At 38.2% G+C, this 16,183-nt stretch overlaps 1 protein-coding gene across 1 annotated transcript in view; it reads left to right on the forward strand.

Annotated features, from left to right (window-relative positions):
• The window catches only part of FLT3 (fms related receptor tyrosine kinase 3), a 96,988-nt gene that overhangs the window by 11,295 nt on the left and 69,510 nt on the right, over positions 1-16,183 (forward strand). Inside the window, exons 2-4 of the mRNA XM_043995101.1 lie at positions 3,486-3,607; positions 7,526-7,731; positions 15,448-15,563. Of these exons, the coding sequence (XP_043851036.1) occupies positions 3,486-3,607; positions 7,526-7,731; positions 15,448-15,563 (444 nt within the window). The remainder of the gene's footprint in view (positions 1-3,485; positions 3,608-7,525; positions 7,732-15,447; positions 15,564-16,183) is intronic.

Consider the following 16,183-nt stretch of genomic DNA (forward strand, 5'->3'; position numbering starts at 1 on the left):
ATTAGTTGATTATTATGGCTCTTGATTAATAGATAGTTATGGCTCTAAGTAAATGAATTTAGGTAGAATTTTTATTTTTATTATATTAGCACAGCCCAACCATGAGCAATTAATAATTCTCAAATTGTTTAGAATGATCTTTATTTCTGTAAAAAGTATCTTATAGTTGTATTACTAGAACTTGTATCTGTATCTTAGTAGGTGACCTCCAAATTATTTTATAAATTCTATGGTTATTTTGTATGGGATTTTTCTTTCTATTTCTCTCTACTGAATTTTATTAGTATAAAGATTAGTGATTTATATAGATTTCTTTTATACACTACTACTTTGATGAAGTTCTTGTTTCAATTAATTTTTATTTGAATCTCCAAGGTTCTCTGACTAGACAAACATATCATCTGCAAAAGTGACAATTTTGTTTTATCTTTGTTCCCTCCCTAAATTTCTTTTTCTCATTTTATTGATAGAGCTAGCATTTCTAAAGCTATATAAAATAAAAACAATGATTCCAAACATCCTTGTTTTTCTTTAGGGTTTCTTGACACTTTCTGATTTAGGTGTCAGGACCATATTTTTTTTTCAAAGAAGGAACTTGATAGAACCTCTTCTTTTCCTATTTTTCCAGATAATTTATGCAATTTTATAATTAATTGTTCTTTGAATATTTGATAGAATTCACTTGCAGATTCATCTGGTCTTGGGGTATTTTGTTTTTGTTGAGAGTTCATTATAACTTGTTCAAATTCTTTCCCTGGAATTTGGTTATTTGAATTCTTTATTTCTTGTTGTGCTAATCTTAATGTTATATTTTGTTTGCAAAATGTTTTCCTTGCAAAATATTGATCACTTTCATTAGTTATCAGGTTTTTTGGGCATATAATATGGCAAAGTTGTTTAAAATAATTTCCTTTATTTCTTCTTCATTAGTTGTGACATCCTTTTTTTTCATTTTTTGGTATTGACAATTTTATTTTCCCTTCTTTTAAAACTTGGGTTCATAGTTTATCTATTAATTAGCTTTTCCCTTAAAAAACACTCTTACATTTATTTACCAAGCCAGTGGAATATTTTTTGCTCTCAATTTTGCTGATCTCTTTTTTGATTTTCAGAATTTCTATTTCAATATTTAGATGGAGGGTTGATTTTCAGAATTTCTATTTCAAAATTTAGATGGGAGTGTTGATTTGCTGCTTTTCTAATTTTCTTTATTATATAATATAATCATATTGATATAATTATAAACATTATATATAGGTATTCCTTTTATCTCCTTTACCAAGGAGAACAGCTTGCTTTTAATGCCCTTCTACTTACTTATTGCCTCTAAAAGAAACACAAAAATAGCCCCATTCCCTTTACTGTGCTTGACCAGTGGTCTGATGGCTTTCTATTTTGCCTCAATTCATACCCAACTCTAGCATTCTTTTTATAACTTTCTTTGAATAGTCCTTTTTATATTCTCTACATTATTTTGAATTATTTGGAACTAATTGGACCAGGTGTTCTAGATTAGTAATTATAAAAAATCAGCTAATAAGTATAAACAGTAGCCACAGTTCTTTACACCCTTACTTCTCCCCTCCCCCTTTGAATATTTCAAACTCTTTCAACAATTCTTGTCACTCCTCTATTACACCTCATGTAAAGGCCCACTTGTTCTATGTTGAAGTTCACTGACATCCCAATGACAGCTAGGTGCCTGTGCAAATCTGGAGGCCTTATCTGATTTCTGTTCTCTACTAAGAAATTTTGTTATTCAATTGTGTCCAACTCTTTGTGACTTCCTTTGGGATTTTCTTTACAAAGACCCTCCAGTGGTTTGCCTTTTCCTTCTCCAGCTCATTTTACAGATGGGGAAACTGAGGCAAACAGGGTGAAGTGACTTGCCCAGGGTTACACAGCTGGTTAGGTTAGTGCCTGAGGCCACATTTGCACTCAGGAAGATGAGTTGTCATGACTTTAGGCCTGGCCTTCTATCCACTGTGCCACCTAACTGCCCAACTAAGAAATAGCACATAAGAAACATGTTCAAATGGAATCTGCATAGACTTGTAAAAATTCTCTAGTTGTTCCCTTGGAGATGTGTCATTATAGGCAGGTGAAAGGACAAGAAGTAGAGAGGGCAAGCCTGATCTAATTGTGACCAGAACACTCTTGTTTCTGGGTTTTCAATCCCATTATTTGCAATGGGGATTTGGATGAAAACTAGGTAAGTGAAATAAAGCAATTCTTCAAAAAAAAACTAAGGGCTGAATAGGCTCAGACATGCAGGAGTTTTGTAGCCAGGATGTTTAAAGTTGAAAGAGGTAATATGATATAGTAGAAAGAGTAATAAATTAGTAGTCTAGAGAGCTAATTTATTGTGCTAGTTCTTTGCTTTACTATGTGATCCTAGACAAATCTTTTAAGCTCTTTAGACCTTAGCTTCCTAAACCATGACAAAAAAAAAAAAAAAAGGAAGGAAGGGGAAAAAAAGAGGCTTTGTATGGTCACAAATGCCTATAATCCCAGGTATGGAGAAGCTGAGGCTGATGGATTTGTTGATCTTGGGAGTTCTGGGGTTTAGTCTGCTAAGCCAGGTGTCTGCACTGTCTGGTGTCAATATAGTGAACCTCCCAGAGTAAGGGAGTGGCAGCAAATGGTTAAGGAGGAGCAAACCTGCCCAGGTGTTGGAAACAGATTAAGTCAAAGCTCCTACACTAATCAATACTAAGATTGGGCCTATGAGTGGTCACTGTACTTCCAACCTGGGCAAGATAGGAAAACCCAATCTCAAAACAAACAAATAAACCAAAGTGCTTTAAAAAAGAGAGAGAGAGAGAGATGGGGCAGCTAGGTGGTGCAGTGGATAAAGCACTGGCCCTGGATTCAGGATTACCTGAGTTCAAATCTGGCCTCAGACACTTGACACTTACTAGCTGTGTGACCCTGGGCAAGTCACTTAACCCCCATTGCCCCGCAAAAAAAAAAATTTTTTAAATAAATAAAAAATTAAATAAAAAAAAAAAGAGTCTGGAAATGACAAAGACAGTCAGCCCCAGGCAATTAAAAAAGAGAGAGAGAGAGAGAGAGAGAGAGAGAGAGAGAGAGAGAGAGAGAGAGAGAGAGAGAGAGAGGTTGGACTTGATGATCTCTAGGGTTCTTTACAGTTCTAACTTTATACTAATATTAGCCTCAAGAATTTAAATATTGAGAATTTAATGTATTCACCCATCTCCATGGATTGCAGCCCAAATAAGGAGGCTTTAAAACCAGTTTTAATATCATGATTCTATGGGAATCATACAGAAGATACAAGATACAATTAATGGCTTTATCTTTTTTTTTGAACCCTAGTTTCTTCAGAATTATTCTGGATTCATAGACTTTAACATTACTATTTCCCCTGTCTTTTCTTGGTGTTTTTTTTTTTTTAACACTTGTAGGGGCCATCTTTTTGAGGCTGTATGTACCATCGTAATTCTTTTGATTTTGTTTTGCAGTTGTCATTTCAGCAATGGCATTTGGATCTACTGCAAACCAAGAACCACCTGTAATAAAGTGCATGTTAATTGATCACAGGATCAATGAATCATCAATAACTACATCATCAACAACATTTATGGTAAAGATATAGTAATACTTTTTTTTTTAACCAGACAATTGAAGACATTAATCCAGAGACTCTTCTGAGGCTTTGTTCAGCTCCAAAAGCCTTTGTAGAGGCTGAATGAACTTTATCTGTACCCATACCTAATACCTTTATGGATTTGATGTTAAATGCATCAGCATAGTGCGGTGGAAAGAGGACTACTTCTGGACTCAGGTTTTGTGGGTTCAAATACCATTCAGACAATTATTACTTGTGAGACCTTGTACAAATCACTTGACCTATCCAAGCCTCATTTGTAAAATGAAGGGTTGAACTCAATGACTTCTAAGGTCCCTTCCAGTTCTAGAATAGGAAGTTCTGAAAGAACATATCCAATATAGAAGTCATTCTCTTTCTCCCCAAGCCCTCTCTTCTGCCCAACTTTCCTATTAACGTTGAGCCCACCACCATCTTTCCAATGGCCTAGGCTGGAACCCTTGATGTCATCTTTGACTCCTCACTTGCACTCACCTCCCATGATGCAATCTGTGGTTGTTTTCTTGTTTCTATCATCACAACGTCTCTCATCTATGTTCTTTTCTCACATGCAGTCATCACCTAAGAACAAGCCTTCATGTCCTCTTGCCTGGATTGTTGCAAGAGGACTTTAATTCAACTCTTTGCCTCAAGTCTCACCTCACTCCAATCTATCCTCCACTCAATTGCCAACTGATTTTCCTAAATCCCAGGTCACTTCTATCACACACCTCTAAATAGTGAACTACAGTGGCATCTATTACCTCCAGGATCAAATATCAACTTCTCTGTTTAGCATTTAAAGCCCTTCACAACCTAGTCCCTTCCTGCCTTCCCCGTCTTCTTACATTTTACCCCTGTCCTGCCCTATGTTCCATCTCTCTTCTCCATACCTTTTCACTTGATTTTCTCCAACCCCTAGAATGCTTCCCTCCATCACTTTGACCTATTCTTTTTCTTGGCTTACACAAGACTCAGCTCAAATCTCACTTTCTGCAGGAGGACTTTCTCTGTCTTCCTCACTGCTAGTGACTTACTTACACCCAATGTATGTATGTAGTTATTAATATCTTTTCTCCTTAAGGGCAGAGACTGTGTTTTGGCCTTTGTCTATATCCATAGTACTTAACCCAATGCCTGGCATCTAGTAAGCACTTAATAAATGCTTCTTGAGCTTCAAACTGGTCCTAAAATACTGTGGTCCTACTTGAATGATGAAAAAGCTAGGAGAGGGGGTACATTTGGTTTCATTTGTCAATCATAACATTCAGTGAATATGTAGAATTAAAAAAAATACTTATTCACTAGTGTCCAACTCTTCAGTACCCCATTTGGTATTTTCGTGGCAAAGATACTAGAATAGTTTGCTGTTGCCTTCTCCAGTTCATTTTACAGATGAAGAAACCAAGGCAAACAGGGTTAAGTAACTTGCCCAAGTTCACAGTTAGAGAATGGCTGAGGCTGGATTTGAATCCAGATTTTCCTGCCTTCAGGCCTGGTGCTCTATCTATTGATATTGATTGGAGCGCACCTAGTTGCACTCAAAAATAACTATATTAAGACAAATTCACTAATGCATTGGTGACATTGCAAATTCAGACCTGTAAAGTCCACTTGGAAATTTAGACATTGATATTGAATCTCTCTTTTAACATTGAGTAGAGTAGCCTTCTGGGAAATAAGAAAAGATAAAAACTAAGAATTTTAGAGCTAAAGAGGACATCAGAGCCTTCTCCCTCCTCCCTGTCTCTGTTTGTTTGTCTCTGCAGTCAAATATTTTCATCTAGCTGGGAGAATGTGTCCCATAAACACAGAAGCCTGTGCTGCTGGGGAGGGGGATAATCTGTCCTGCTGCAGATTGAGTTCTTTGGAACACAGCTAAGTAAATGGAATTACAGTCTTAGAGAGTTGCCTAGGTCACACAGCCAATATGTGTCAGAGATGGGGCTTGAACCTAGGCCTTTCTGATTCAGAGCAGTTCCCTGTCCACTAGTATACTAAGCTGCTTCACATGTATACACACACTTAAATAACTGAGTGAAAAAGTGATTAAACAGAGAACTTTTCTTTTAAAAAATGGATTACTGTATAAAGGACCAGCCTCAAAATCAGGAAAACCTGGGCTCAAGCTCAGCCTCTGGAACATACTGGCTTTAGACAAATTTCTTAATTTTGAGCAAGTCACTTAATCTTTTAATGCCCCAGATTACTCTCTTAAAACCATCATTTTCAGAATTTACTCATCTAAATTGGTAGAGGGCTCAGGAATGCTTTAAACTGATGAAATTACAGATATGAACAAAAAATTAATAATGGAAAACAATGAAACCTCCTGTCCTGAGGAGGTATTTGGGGTGTAGTGTTCTCTGCTGAGTGGAACATCTAATAGGCTAAATGTTAAATTGTCTAGTTCTTGAGTCAGGCATAAATGTAGAAATGGATAACTCTGTTCTTGTCTTTACTTCTGGGAGAGTGCCACCCATGTACCAGTGAGATAGCCTCCTCTGTTTGGGGATTGTCTGCCCTGCTCTGGCCCATTCCAGGCCTCACTGGCTCCAGCCCTGTACAGGCCTTACAAAAGAGCAATTGCTGTTGAGAAGCAGAAAGAAAAGCATATGCTGACCAAGAAACAAATGTTGCTTACATGAAGCTGTGGTGTTTCATGAATGGTATAAACTGCACAACAGTGAAGCCCTTGTGTGTGGGCTTAGTGCTAGTAAGGGAAGAGAGAAGGAAGACATTCTCTACGCTTGATCAAAAGCACAAAGAACTGCCCCTATTCTTTCTCATTCAAGTGAGAATTGGGTTTCATGTTAAGGACCATCCAGTTTTAAAATTCTATGCCTAAGATATTTTTTGTTGTTCAGTCATATCCAACTCTTCATGACCCCATTTAGGGTTGGCAAAGATACTGGAGTGGTTTGACATTTCCTTATCCAGCTCATTTTACAGGTGAGGAAACTGAGGCAAACTGGGTTAAGTGACTTGCCCAGGGTAATACAGATACTAAGTATCTGAGGCTGGATTTGAACTCACCTCTTCCTGACTCCAGGTCTGGTGCTCCATCTACTGTGTCACTCAGCTACCCCAAGATATTTTATAGACATGATGAAAACATAGAACTAAAGATAAATTTTACAGTAAGATCAGTATCAGAATACACATGTGGCCTGTACCCAGGAGGAAGAGACCCAACCTTTTTTTTCCTATGAGGTGTTTCTTTGCTCTATACCATAAGGAAAGTGATATAATATACTTGGAGTCAGAGGGCCTATGTTCAAATTTTGGCCCTTCTACTTCTACAAGTTCTCTGTTGAGCAAATCATTTAATTTTTCTGGCTTTCATTTCCTCATCTATACCATGAATGGGTTAAAGTGATACTGTTCAGAGATAGCAATCAATGAATTCACAAGGCCTCTTCCAGCTCAGAATCCCATTATTCTGTAAGACTGGACAGTGGATTCATTGCAGGTGGTGTAAGAAACCACTGCTTCACCTTCTTTTATTGGCCTCACTAACATTTGAGGAAGCAAAAAATTAGATCCAAGAAATCATTATGGATTTCTAATTCCTTGCTGACCCAGTTCCCATTTTATTCTTTCTTTTTTTGGTCCCATGTTATTCTTAATCCTTGTAGCATATGTTTCTCATCACAAACTGATATTTGCTTACTTCTTTTGAATGTTGTAATAATTGAGTAATGCTTACAAAATTATTTGAAAATGCAACTGAAAGTTGGGATTTTAAAAAACTTTTCAGCTTTTATATATACATATGTATGTATTCTAAACAATAGGGCTACCTAAGTGTTTTGTGACATGAAAAATATAAGTATTCAATAAAGTTTTTGTTTAAAATATGGATATGTTCTTTCCTACAGCTATCTTTATAAATTTGTTTATTTTGCAATGCAGGCATCAGATCTCATGAAAGACCTTGGATGTTCCTTGAAACCTGAAAATCCAGGAGTTGTATATAAAGCAGCTGAGACAGTTGAAGTAGATATTTTTGCAGCCTTTACATTGCAAGTGATATTGAGCATTCGGGGGAACATTTCATGTGCCTGGTTCTTTAAGAATAACTGGACTGATTGCCAACCTGACTTTGATTTACAAAACAGGTGAGTAGAGAGGTAAACATGCTGAGAACAGCCTTAAGGAAGCACTTTCTTTTCCTTAAATGTAATTCACTTGTGATTATTGAAAGTTTCTTTTAATTCCTGCATGAAATGATTTCACTAGTGGGAGGGGTGGAGTAGAAAGTCCCTCCACCAAACAATGACCTATATGTAGATTAATAGATAAGTTTATTGAATTTCCTGACACTCAAGAAAGATGAAGCAACATGTCCATGGTCAGTCACATAGTGTCACAATGAGGATTTGAACTCAACTCTTCTTGATCTTCTTTGAATCCAAGTCCAGAATTCTATACAATACTCTGTGTTGCCTCTCATCAAATGGAAAGTAATATATAAATAAATTTAATTCCTAGCAAATTGGTCCACGATCTAGACAAATTTAAGCTTGTGTACTCTTTATAAAAACTCTCCAGACTGGCCAATAGCTGTGGCCAAGAACTCTCCATGAAGTGGGCTTCAAGGTAAGCAAGGCATAAGAATTGCCCACTAACTTTAGATTTGCTTGTATACATAAACAAACAATACGAACCTTTTTATCTTCAGTGCTAATGGAAGTGAGGAAGTGAGTAAAATACAGTGTTGTTGTTTGTTGTTAATCCATAATTCTGGAAGAGGACTGTGACATCAGAAGGGTGATATCTTGTCTTGCAAGTGAATTGGATTTAAGTGAGACACAGCTGTGCAAAATCATCAGCCTCAGTTAAGTGAGGTAGTGAGGAGCCAGAAGCAAGTGGAAGGTTGGATGAGACTAAAGGATAAACTTTTCCAATAGAAAGTAGGCAGGAGCAGCAAGGTGGCACAATGGATAAAGCACCAACCCTGGATTCAGGAGGACCTGAGTTCAAATGTGGCCTCAGACACTTGATACTAGCTGCATGACCCTGGACAAGTCACTTAACCCCCATTCCCCTGCAATAAAAAAGAAAGATAGAGAGTGAGAGAAAGAGAGAGAGAGAGAGAGAGAGAGAGAGAGAGAGAGAGAGAGAGAGAGAGAGAGAGAGAGAGAGAAAGAAAGAAAGAAAGAAAGAAAGAAAGAAAGAAAGAAAGAAAGAAAGAAAGAAAGAAAGAAAGAAAGAAAGAAAGAAAGAAAGAAAGAAAGAAAGCAGGAGCCAGAGGCTGGAGGCCTGTGCAGAGTCCCAAAGTTCATATCAGCAGTGTAGCAGTGTCAAGATTCCAAGGACAAAATAGGCAAGCCTGGACTAAGGTCTATTGAGAACCCAAGAAATTGGATCTCCAAATGGTTATAAGACCTTGGAGGCCATTGAGTTCTCCTCATTTTACTGATGAAGAGATAGCACAAAGACCACACCTCTGTCCTTTCCAGTCCTACAGCTTGGAACTGACCAGCAGAACAGGTTCAACCTTAACTGTTTCAGTATGTGTAAATTTCACATGTGGACAGCTCCCCGCCACTGCTCAGGTTTCCTGTATTGGAAACAACTGTCTTTGTGCAGTGGATGACAAATTCAAATGTTGATGAGAAAAGACACTGGAGTTTGTACAAATAATGTCTTGGTATATCTTATTTTTTCAGTGATTATTGTGCCTAGGTGAAAAATATTTGCAGCCTTTCATTTTAGTTACATTCATAGGTAGCTCCAATGGAAAAGATTTTAGCTGTATCTTTTGTGTCTCAATCTTTTGCAATATATGATATTTTCATACAATATGTCAGGGAGTATTTGGACTATCTACAACAAACTTTTTTTTACTCTTTCTCCGAACAAAAATTTAATTGATTCAGAGATTATTTCCCAAGTTAAATGTAGCTTACCAAGATTTAGTAGACTGCTTCTATCTAGCTGTGTGACCTTAGGAAAATCCCTTCATATCTCTGGTCCTCTGTTTCCTCATATGTAAAATGAGAACCACAAGATGATCCCTAAGGTTCTTTTCATCTCTAAAACCCTTTGAATTTTGCTTCCCTTTTTGCCCCCTGCTGCTGTCACTCCTTAAAGACGAACCATCACAGATGTGAAGGACAGACAGGATACAATCCATCTGTATCCATCTTATTAGTACTGACTACTCCACCTCCCTCTCTAGGCACATGGGGAGCCATTTGGTATATTAGAGCAGTCATTCAGTTGAGAAGAAAATACTATTGTAGGAGTGCAATACTAAACATCAGTCTAATGACCTGAGAAAGGTAAAGAGCCCTCACTTCTGAAATTCATCACTGGCTACAAGGGAGCAACCTAGACAGCAGGATGTATGTGTGTGCTGGACATACACATACATACATACGTATGTACTGTGATTATGAATTGCATGCAGAGAAGAGGTCAGTCAGTGTTCAAGGCAAATTAAATCAGTGACTATTTTTCAGGTCAGTGCACATGCTTTTGAAGTTTCGTTCCAGATCTTTAGACACATTCACTTTCTTTTCCTCTTTTGAAATACTTTTCAGATTGATGTGGCATAGTTACTTCTTATAATTTGAGTAAAATGAAGAACTTTATTAACAGTTGAGGGCATGTTGCTCAGAGGCAAGTTACTGAAATCTTACTGATACTGTATATCCACAATTCTTTTAATCAGATTATGGAGAAAAGCAAAGGAGAAAGGGAAGGGAATTCCCTTCCTTGGGGTGTGTGTGTGTGTGTGTGTGTGTGTGTGTGTAAAGAAAACACACTCAATTCAATCCAACTGAAGGAAATGGCTATAGTTAATTCAGGTAGTTTCTCTCTGGTAAGCATTCTCCCTGATCCCACTCCCCAAACACACACACACACACACACACACACACACACACACACACACACACACACACACACACGCAAAATTTTATTTTGGTTATTAAAAAAAAAGGCTAATGGGGGGCAGCTAGGTGGCGCAGTGGATAGAGCACTGGCCCTGGAGTCAGGAGTACCTGAGTTCAAATCCGGCCTCAGACACTTAACACTTACTAGCTGTGTGACCCTGGGCAAGTCACTTAACCCCAATTGCCTCACTAAAAAAAGTTAAAAATTTAAAAAATTCAAAAAAAAGAAATGTCCACTCAAACAGATGACAGAAAAGGAATAGAGAGAAAGGGACAAAATAGGGAATGAAAAGAAATGGAAAAGTGAGGGCTTCGGACTCTCATAGTGGCTGCTATCTATAATATCTCCCTACTTGTTTCTAGTGGTTTTTGTCTAGGGATGAAGAAACTGAAAACTTATTTTTAAAAATATAGTAGTTTACAGTAACTCCATTGTGTGACTAGGGAGTTGTGGTTAAGATTGAGTGGCTCTGTTGGATAAGGGGCAGCTAGGTAGTGCAGTGGATGTTGTTGTTTGTCTCTCTTTCTCTAATAGGACCATGACATCGGGAGGTGATGTCATGACTTGCAGTGAATTGAATTTAAGTGAAGCAGGGCAGTGCAAAGTCACCAACATCACCCTTTCCTTCAGAGCCATCTGGTTCCAGTGGCAAGATATACATCCAGATGACTGGAGATGGCCCCGATGGAATGGGAGACCTTGGCCTTTTTTTTTTTTTTTTTTTTTTGCGGGGCAATGGGGGTTAAGTGACTTGCCCAGGGTCACACAGCTAGTAAGTGTCAAGTGTCTGAGGCTGGATTTGAACTCAGGTACTCCTGAATCCAAGGCCGATGCTTTATCCACTGCGCCACCTAGCTGCCCCAGACCTTGGCCTTTTTAAGCTAAAGTCTTTCCCAGGTCTCAGTTTGCCCAAAGCAACACACACTCAGTGATTAAGGCTAAGTAAGAAATGAGGCAAAGAAAGGCCTCTTTTACCTACTCAAAAGAAAGTGATAGAACACTAGATAGACCTGGAGTCAATGTGACCTAATACACTTCCTAGCTGTATGACCCTGGGCAAGTCACTGAACCCTATTGGCCTCAGTTTCCTCATCTGTAAAGTGAGCTGCAGAAGGAAATGACAAACTACCCTAGTATATTTGCCAAGAAAACTCCAGATGGAATTATGAAGTCAGAAACAACTGAAACAACCAACAAAAAACAAAACCTTAGCTCTTATGAACATTTATTGTTGTTGTTATCAATTATAGTTCCTGAACCTATTCCTGAACCCATCACCACTATCCATTTTTCCATAATAGCCAAGGTGCATGACAACCTTGCTTTGTCCATTCTGGCCCATTTCACGTTTACATTTACATATCTAAGCAAGGGTAGGGAGTCATCTGATTTGTTAATCTGGTATCTCACAATATACTGGAAAGGTCTTTTAAAGGTCCCATTTGCCTGCAGGTCACCAAAGGAAATGGGAGTGAAACCACTTTAAAGACCCCTGCTGGCCCAATCCTCACTTCAAATGGGCTATGGTCTTTAGAACTTCTTTGTTATTAATCAGTTAGGCATTAGGTCAATAAACACTTATTAATAACAAAGCTATCTCTTGTAGGAATAGTTAGAACTTTGACTTTTTAGATTTGAGGATTTAGGGACCATTTACATTATCTAACACAGTTGGAAAAACATTTGCAAAGGGCTCTTGCAGCCAGGGAGTTGTATTAAATATTGGAAGCAGATCATGTGTAAACTGGATATTGTATTTCTTGTCTTCGCAAATGGTGGAAGGGGTGGAGGGAGAGAGAAAATTCAGAACTAAAAATAAAAAATAATTTCGAATTAGAGATATATTAGTGTGACTTCTTAAACATTCAAGTTTCATAGAATCAGTGAACTTTCCCAGTGAGGTGGAAATTAACTATGTAGTCTATTTTAAAAACAAAGATTATGTAAATTTTATAATCTATTTAAATAGCACCTGGTAAGGTTTGAGAAGGAGAACTAAATGTGTACAGATTACAGGCAAAGGAAAATGTTCCTTGAAAAAAATTAGGATAAAAAAAATTGTGATGGTTAAGAATTATTTTGGGCTTTATCCAGTTGTTTCCCCTAGGGAAATAATTCTCTGAAATTATAATAGAATTTAGTGGGAAAATATTATTTCATGCTCACACATCTAAGGAATAGTTCTAATGAATAATAAAGTGAAGTTCAATTCTACTATTCTTCCTAGTCATATGATTGGGTAGCAACCTTCATCTCCCCAGCTGTGTTTATAGGGAACACAATATTGTGGGCAAAATCTGAACATCAATAGCAGTAAATTTAATTTGGACCCTTGTTAGAGTATACCTGATTCCAAATCATTACTGTTAGCCAGGCCAACCTAGGTCAATTTGAATGTCAATCTCTAGTTTTCTCAACTGTAAAATGAGAAGTCTGGATTAACTAAATGGTTACTTTCTGTCCTTTTTTGTGAAAAAGAGTTACTTTTTGGCTCCTCAAAATCTTGAGATTCCCCTGTTTGTGGGAAAGAGGATTTCTCTGCAGTGCTGAAAGTAGAACCTCTGTGTGTATGTCTGTATGCATGTGTATGTGTATGTGTGTATGTCTGTATGTATATGTATGTGTGTGTGTATATGTATGTGTGTGTGTATATGTATGTGTGTGTATGTGTATGTGTATGTGTATATGTATATGTATATGTATATGTATACGTATATGTATGTGGAGGAGGGAAGAAAGAAGGGGGTAGCTGTCCTTGAACTAAGGGGATCTTTTGACCAAAACACCTTCTCTATTTCCAGTGGTGGCCTTTGGGAATAGGGTTAAGGTGATTACTACTTCCTCTCAATCATTTGATTAAGGCTTCACAATTGAGTAGTTGAATTGTTGGAGCCCCCTGAATTGGAGGACTACTAAGGTATTTTCTAGTTATAAAATACTACTAATCTGTTCAGTGACTCTAAATTTTCTGTCCCTAGAAGAAAACTGTATCTAGATTTGGAGCCATAAAATACTCCCTTATCTTAGAAATGAGGAAACCAAGGCCAGGAGAGTTAAGGGACTTCTGTCCAAAGTCACAGAGGTTACAAGAGCTGAACCCAAACCTAGGTCCTCTAATTGCAAATGATCCAGAATCTTTTTTTTTTTGGTTAAGTGACTTGCCCAAGGTCATACGGCTAGTAAGTGTCAAGTGTCTGAGGCTGGATTTGAACTCAGGTCCTCCTGAATCCAAGGCTGGTGCTTTATCCACTGCACCATCTAGCTGCCCCATGATCCAGAATCTTAATCTCTTCGTAGATAATCATAATTACCATGAATAATCCAAAATCTCATGTGGAAATAGATTGAAGTACTTGTTAATGAGGGCACTAGATAGATTTCTGCAGATCCTGCCCAAAAGAAGTTCTACTCTCCAACAATGAGAAACTCTACAGTTAAGAGCATTATATTTATTAATAATTCTTTTGTGGGTTAGTAGTGACAACCAGTGTTCAACTCAACATTTTGTCAGAGAAAGGCTATCTCTCTTAGATGTAGGTAGACTTGAATTGAATTGAACTGCCTCCCATCCAGATTGTGTGCACGGAGGTCCTTCATACTCTCACATCAATTTGCCTTTTCCTTCTTGTGTCATTCTACCTCCCTCCATGGATGCTACATTCCAACTGAAGTAGACTAATCTCCATCACTCATTCACATCCTCTCCTTCCTCCGGGCTTTTGCTAATCCCATTTTCTATTCCTAAACTGTGCTACTCTGACCCTTCCCGACCTCCTGGATCTCGTGGATTCCTTCCTCTTTCAAGGTTCAACTCAAGGCCACCTTCTCCATAAAGCCTTCCTTGAAACAATCTCTTGATCCCATTATAATGTAAACTTCTTCAGCGTAGGGGTCATTTTATTCCTTATATTTTTATCCCCAGTGCCTGGCACATAGCAGGTGCTTAATACTTGTTTGCTGACTCTTGATTGATCTCTCCCTTCTCAAATTTCTCATTCAACTTTAAATAAGGTATCTCTCTAGGCACCATGAACACAGTTGACAAACAACACAGTCACTGCCCTCTAAAATGAGGGATTTGGCATTTATACAAATAGATATTCTATAAAGTCAAATGTAGTGAGGACTAAAGATCCAAATAAGGTGCTCCAGGAAAACTTGAAAAGGGAGAGATCAATTTTAGCTGGGGTAAAGTGTGGATATGTGTGTGTGGGGGTAGTTGAGGTAGAATCAGAGAGGGCTTCACAGAGGTTTGGTACCTGACTGGGCCTTGGAAAAAGAGATTTTGTGTGTGTGTGTGTGTGGCAATGAGGGTTAAGTGACTTGCCCAGGGTCACACAGCTAGTGTTAAGTGTCTGAGGCCGGATTTGAACTCAGGTACTCCTGACTCCAGGGCCGGTGCTCTATCCACTGCGCCACCTAGCTGCCCCACCACATAGTTGACTCAATGCATATTTGCTGACTTGTGTTGAATTTAACTGAATTTTGAAGGTACCATTGCATAATAGAAAGAAGACCTGGGTTTGAATCCTGGCTCTGTCACTATCTGTGTGTTCCTGGGTTAGCCCACTTTACCTCTCTATGGACTTCAATTTCCTCATCTGTAAAATGAGGAATTTGAGCTCGATTACCCCTAAAGCAGACTTTCTCTAAACCCCTCAGATTATACATCTAAAGAATCCACAAGCCTTAAAACTCCATCTAAGAGCCAACTCTGATGGGGATGAAGATAATGACCTGATAGATTGAAGTGAATTGGAGAGAGCAAGGTCTTTCCTCTCCCACAAAGAGTACTTTGCAGTCACTATTAGAGACTGAGCATTTGACCTAGTAGACCAGAAGTCTGATTCAGCATCATGTTTTTGGATTTTTTTTTTTTTTTGTGGTTCACAAACTTTCCATAATAATACGTTTTCTTTCCTGTTTTGCAGAGGAGTTGTTTCCATAGTCATTCTGAAAATGACAGAAACTCAAGCTGGAGAATACCTACTTTCAATTCAAAGTGAAGCTATGAATTACACAGTGATACTTACAGTGAGTGTAAGAAGTAAGTTGGGTTTTGTTTTGTTTTGTTTTGTGGGGCAATGAGGGCTAAGTGACTTGTCCACGGTCACACAGCTAGTAAGTGTCAAGTGTCTGAGGCCAGATTTGAACTCAGGTCCTCCTGAATCCAGAACTGATGCTTTATCCACTGCATCACCTAGCTGCCCCTGTAAGTTAGGTTGGTAACAGGGATCTATATGACTTTGAGATGTAACAATTGGAATGACGCCACCTGCTGGAGACTTACTGTAGAAGAGTTCCGCCCATGAAGCGGAGGTCTTTGAGGGCAAGACTAGGAGTCTTTTCTTTGGCGTCAGGAAGTGACTCGGGCTAGTGGGAGGAGGAAGGAAGAGACTGGCGCTTGGGCTCACGCTCTTGCCTTTGGACTCTGGTGGAGAGCGGAGCTAGAAATGTGCTCTCCCTTTAATAGATAGGAATCTAGGCCTTTCTCTCTCTCTTTACCAAATTCTTATTCTCCTTAATAAATGCTTAAAAGTCTAACTCTTGCTAAAGCTTATAATTTATTGGCAACCACTCATTAGATATTTTAGACAGTTTAGCTAGAATTTTAGTCCTTAACAGAGAGAATGACTTTAATGTCTTGATTTATTTTGTTATTCTCTA

This window comes from Dromiciops gliroides, chromosome 3 (assembly GCF_019393635.1).
Source record: "Dromiciops gliroides isolate mDroGli1 chromosome 3, mDroGli1.pri, whole genome shotgun sequence".
Taxonomy (NCBI): Eukaryota; Metazoa; Chordata; class Mammalia; order Microbiotheria; family Microbiotheriidae; genus Dromiciops; species Dromiciops gliroides.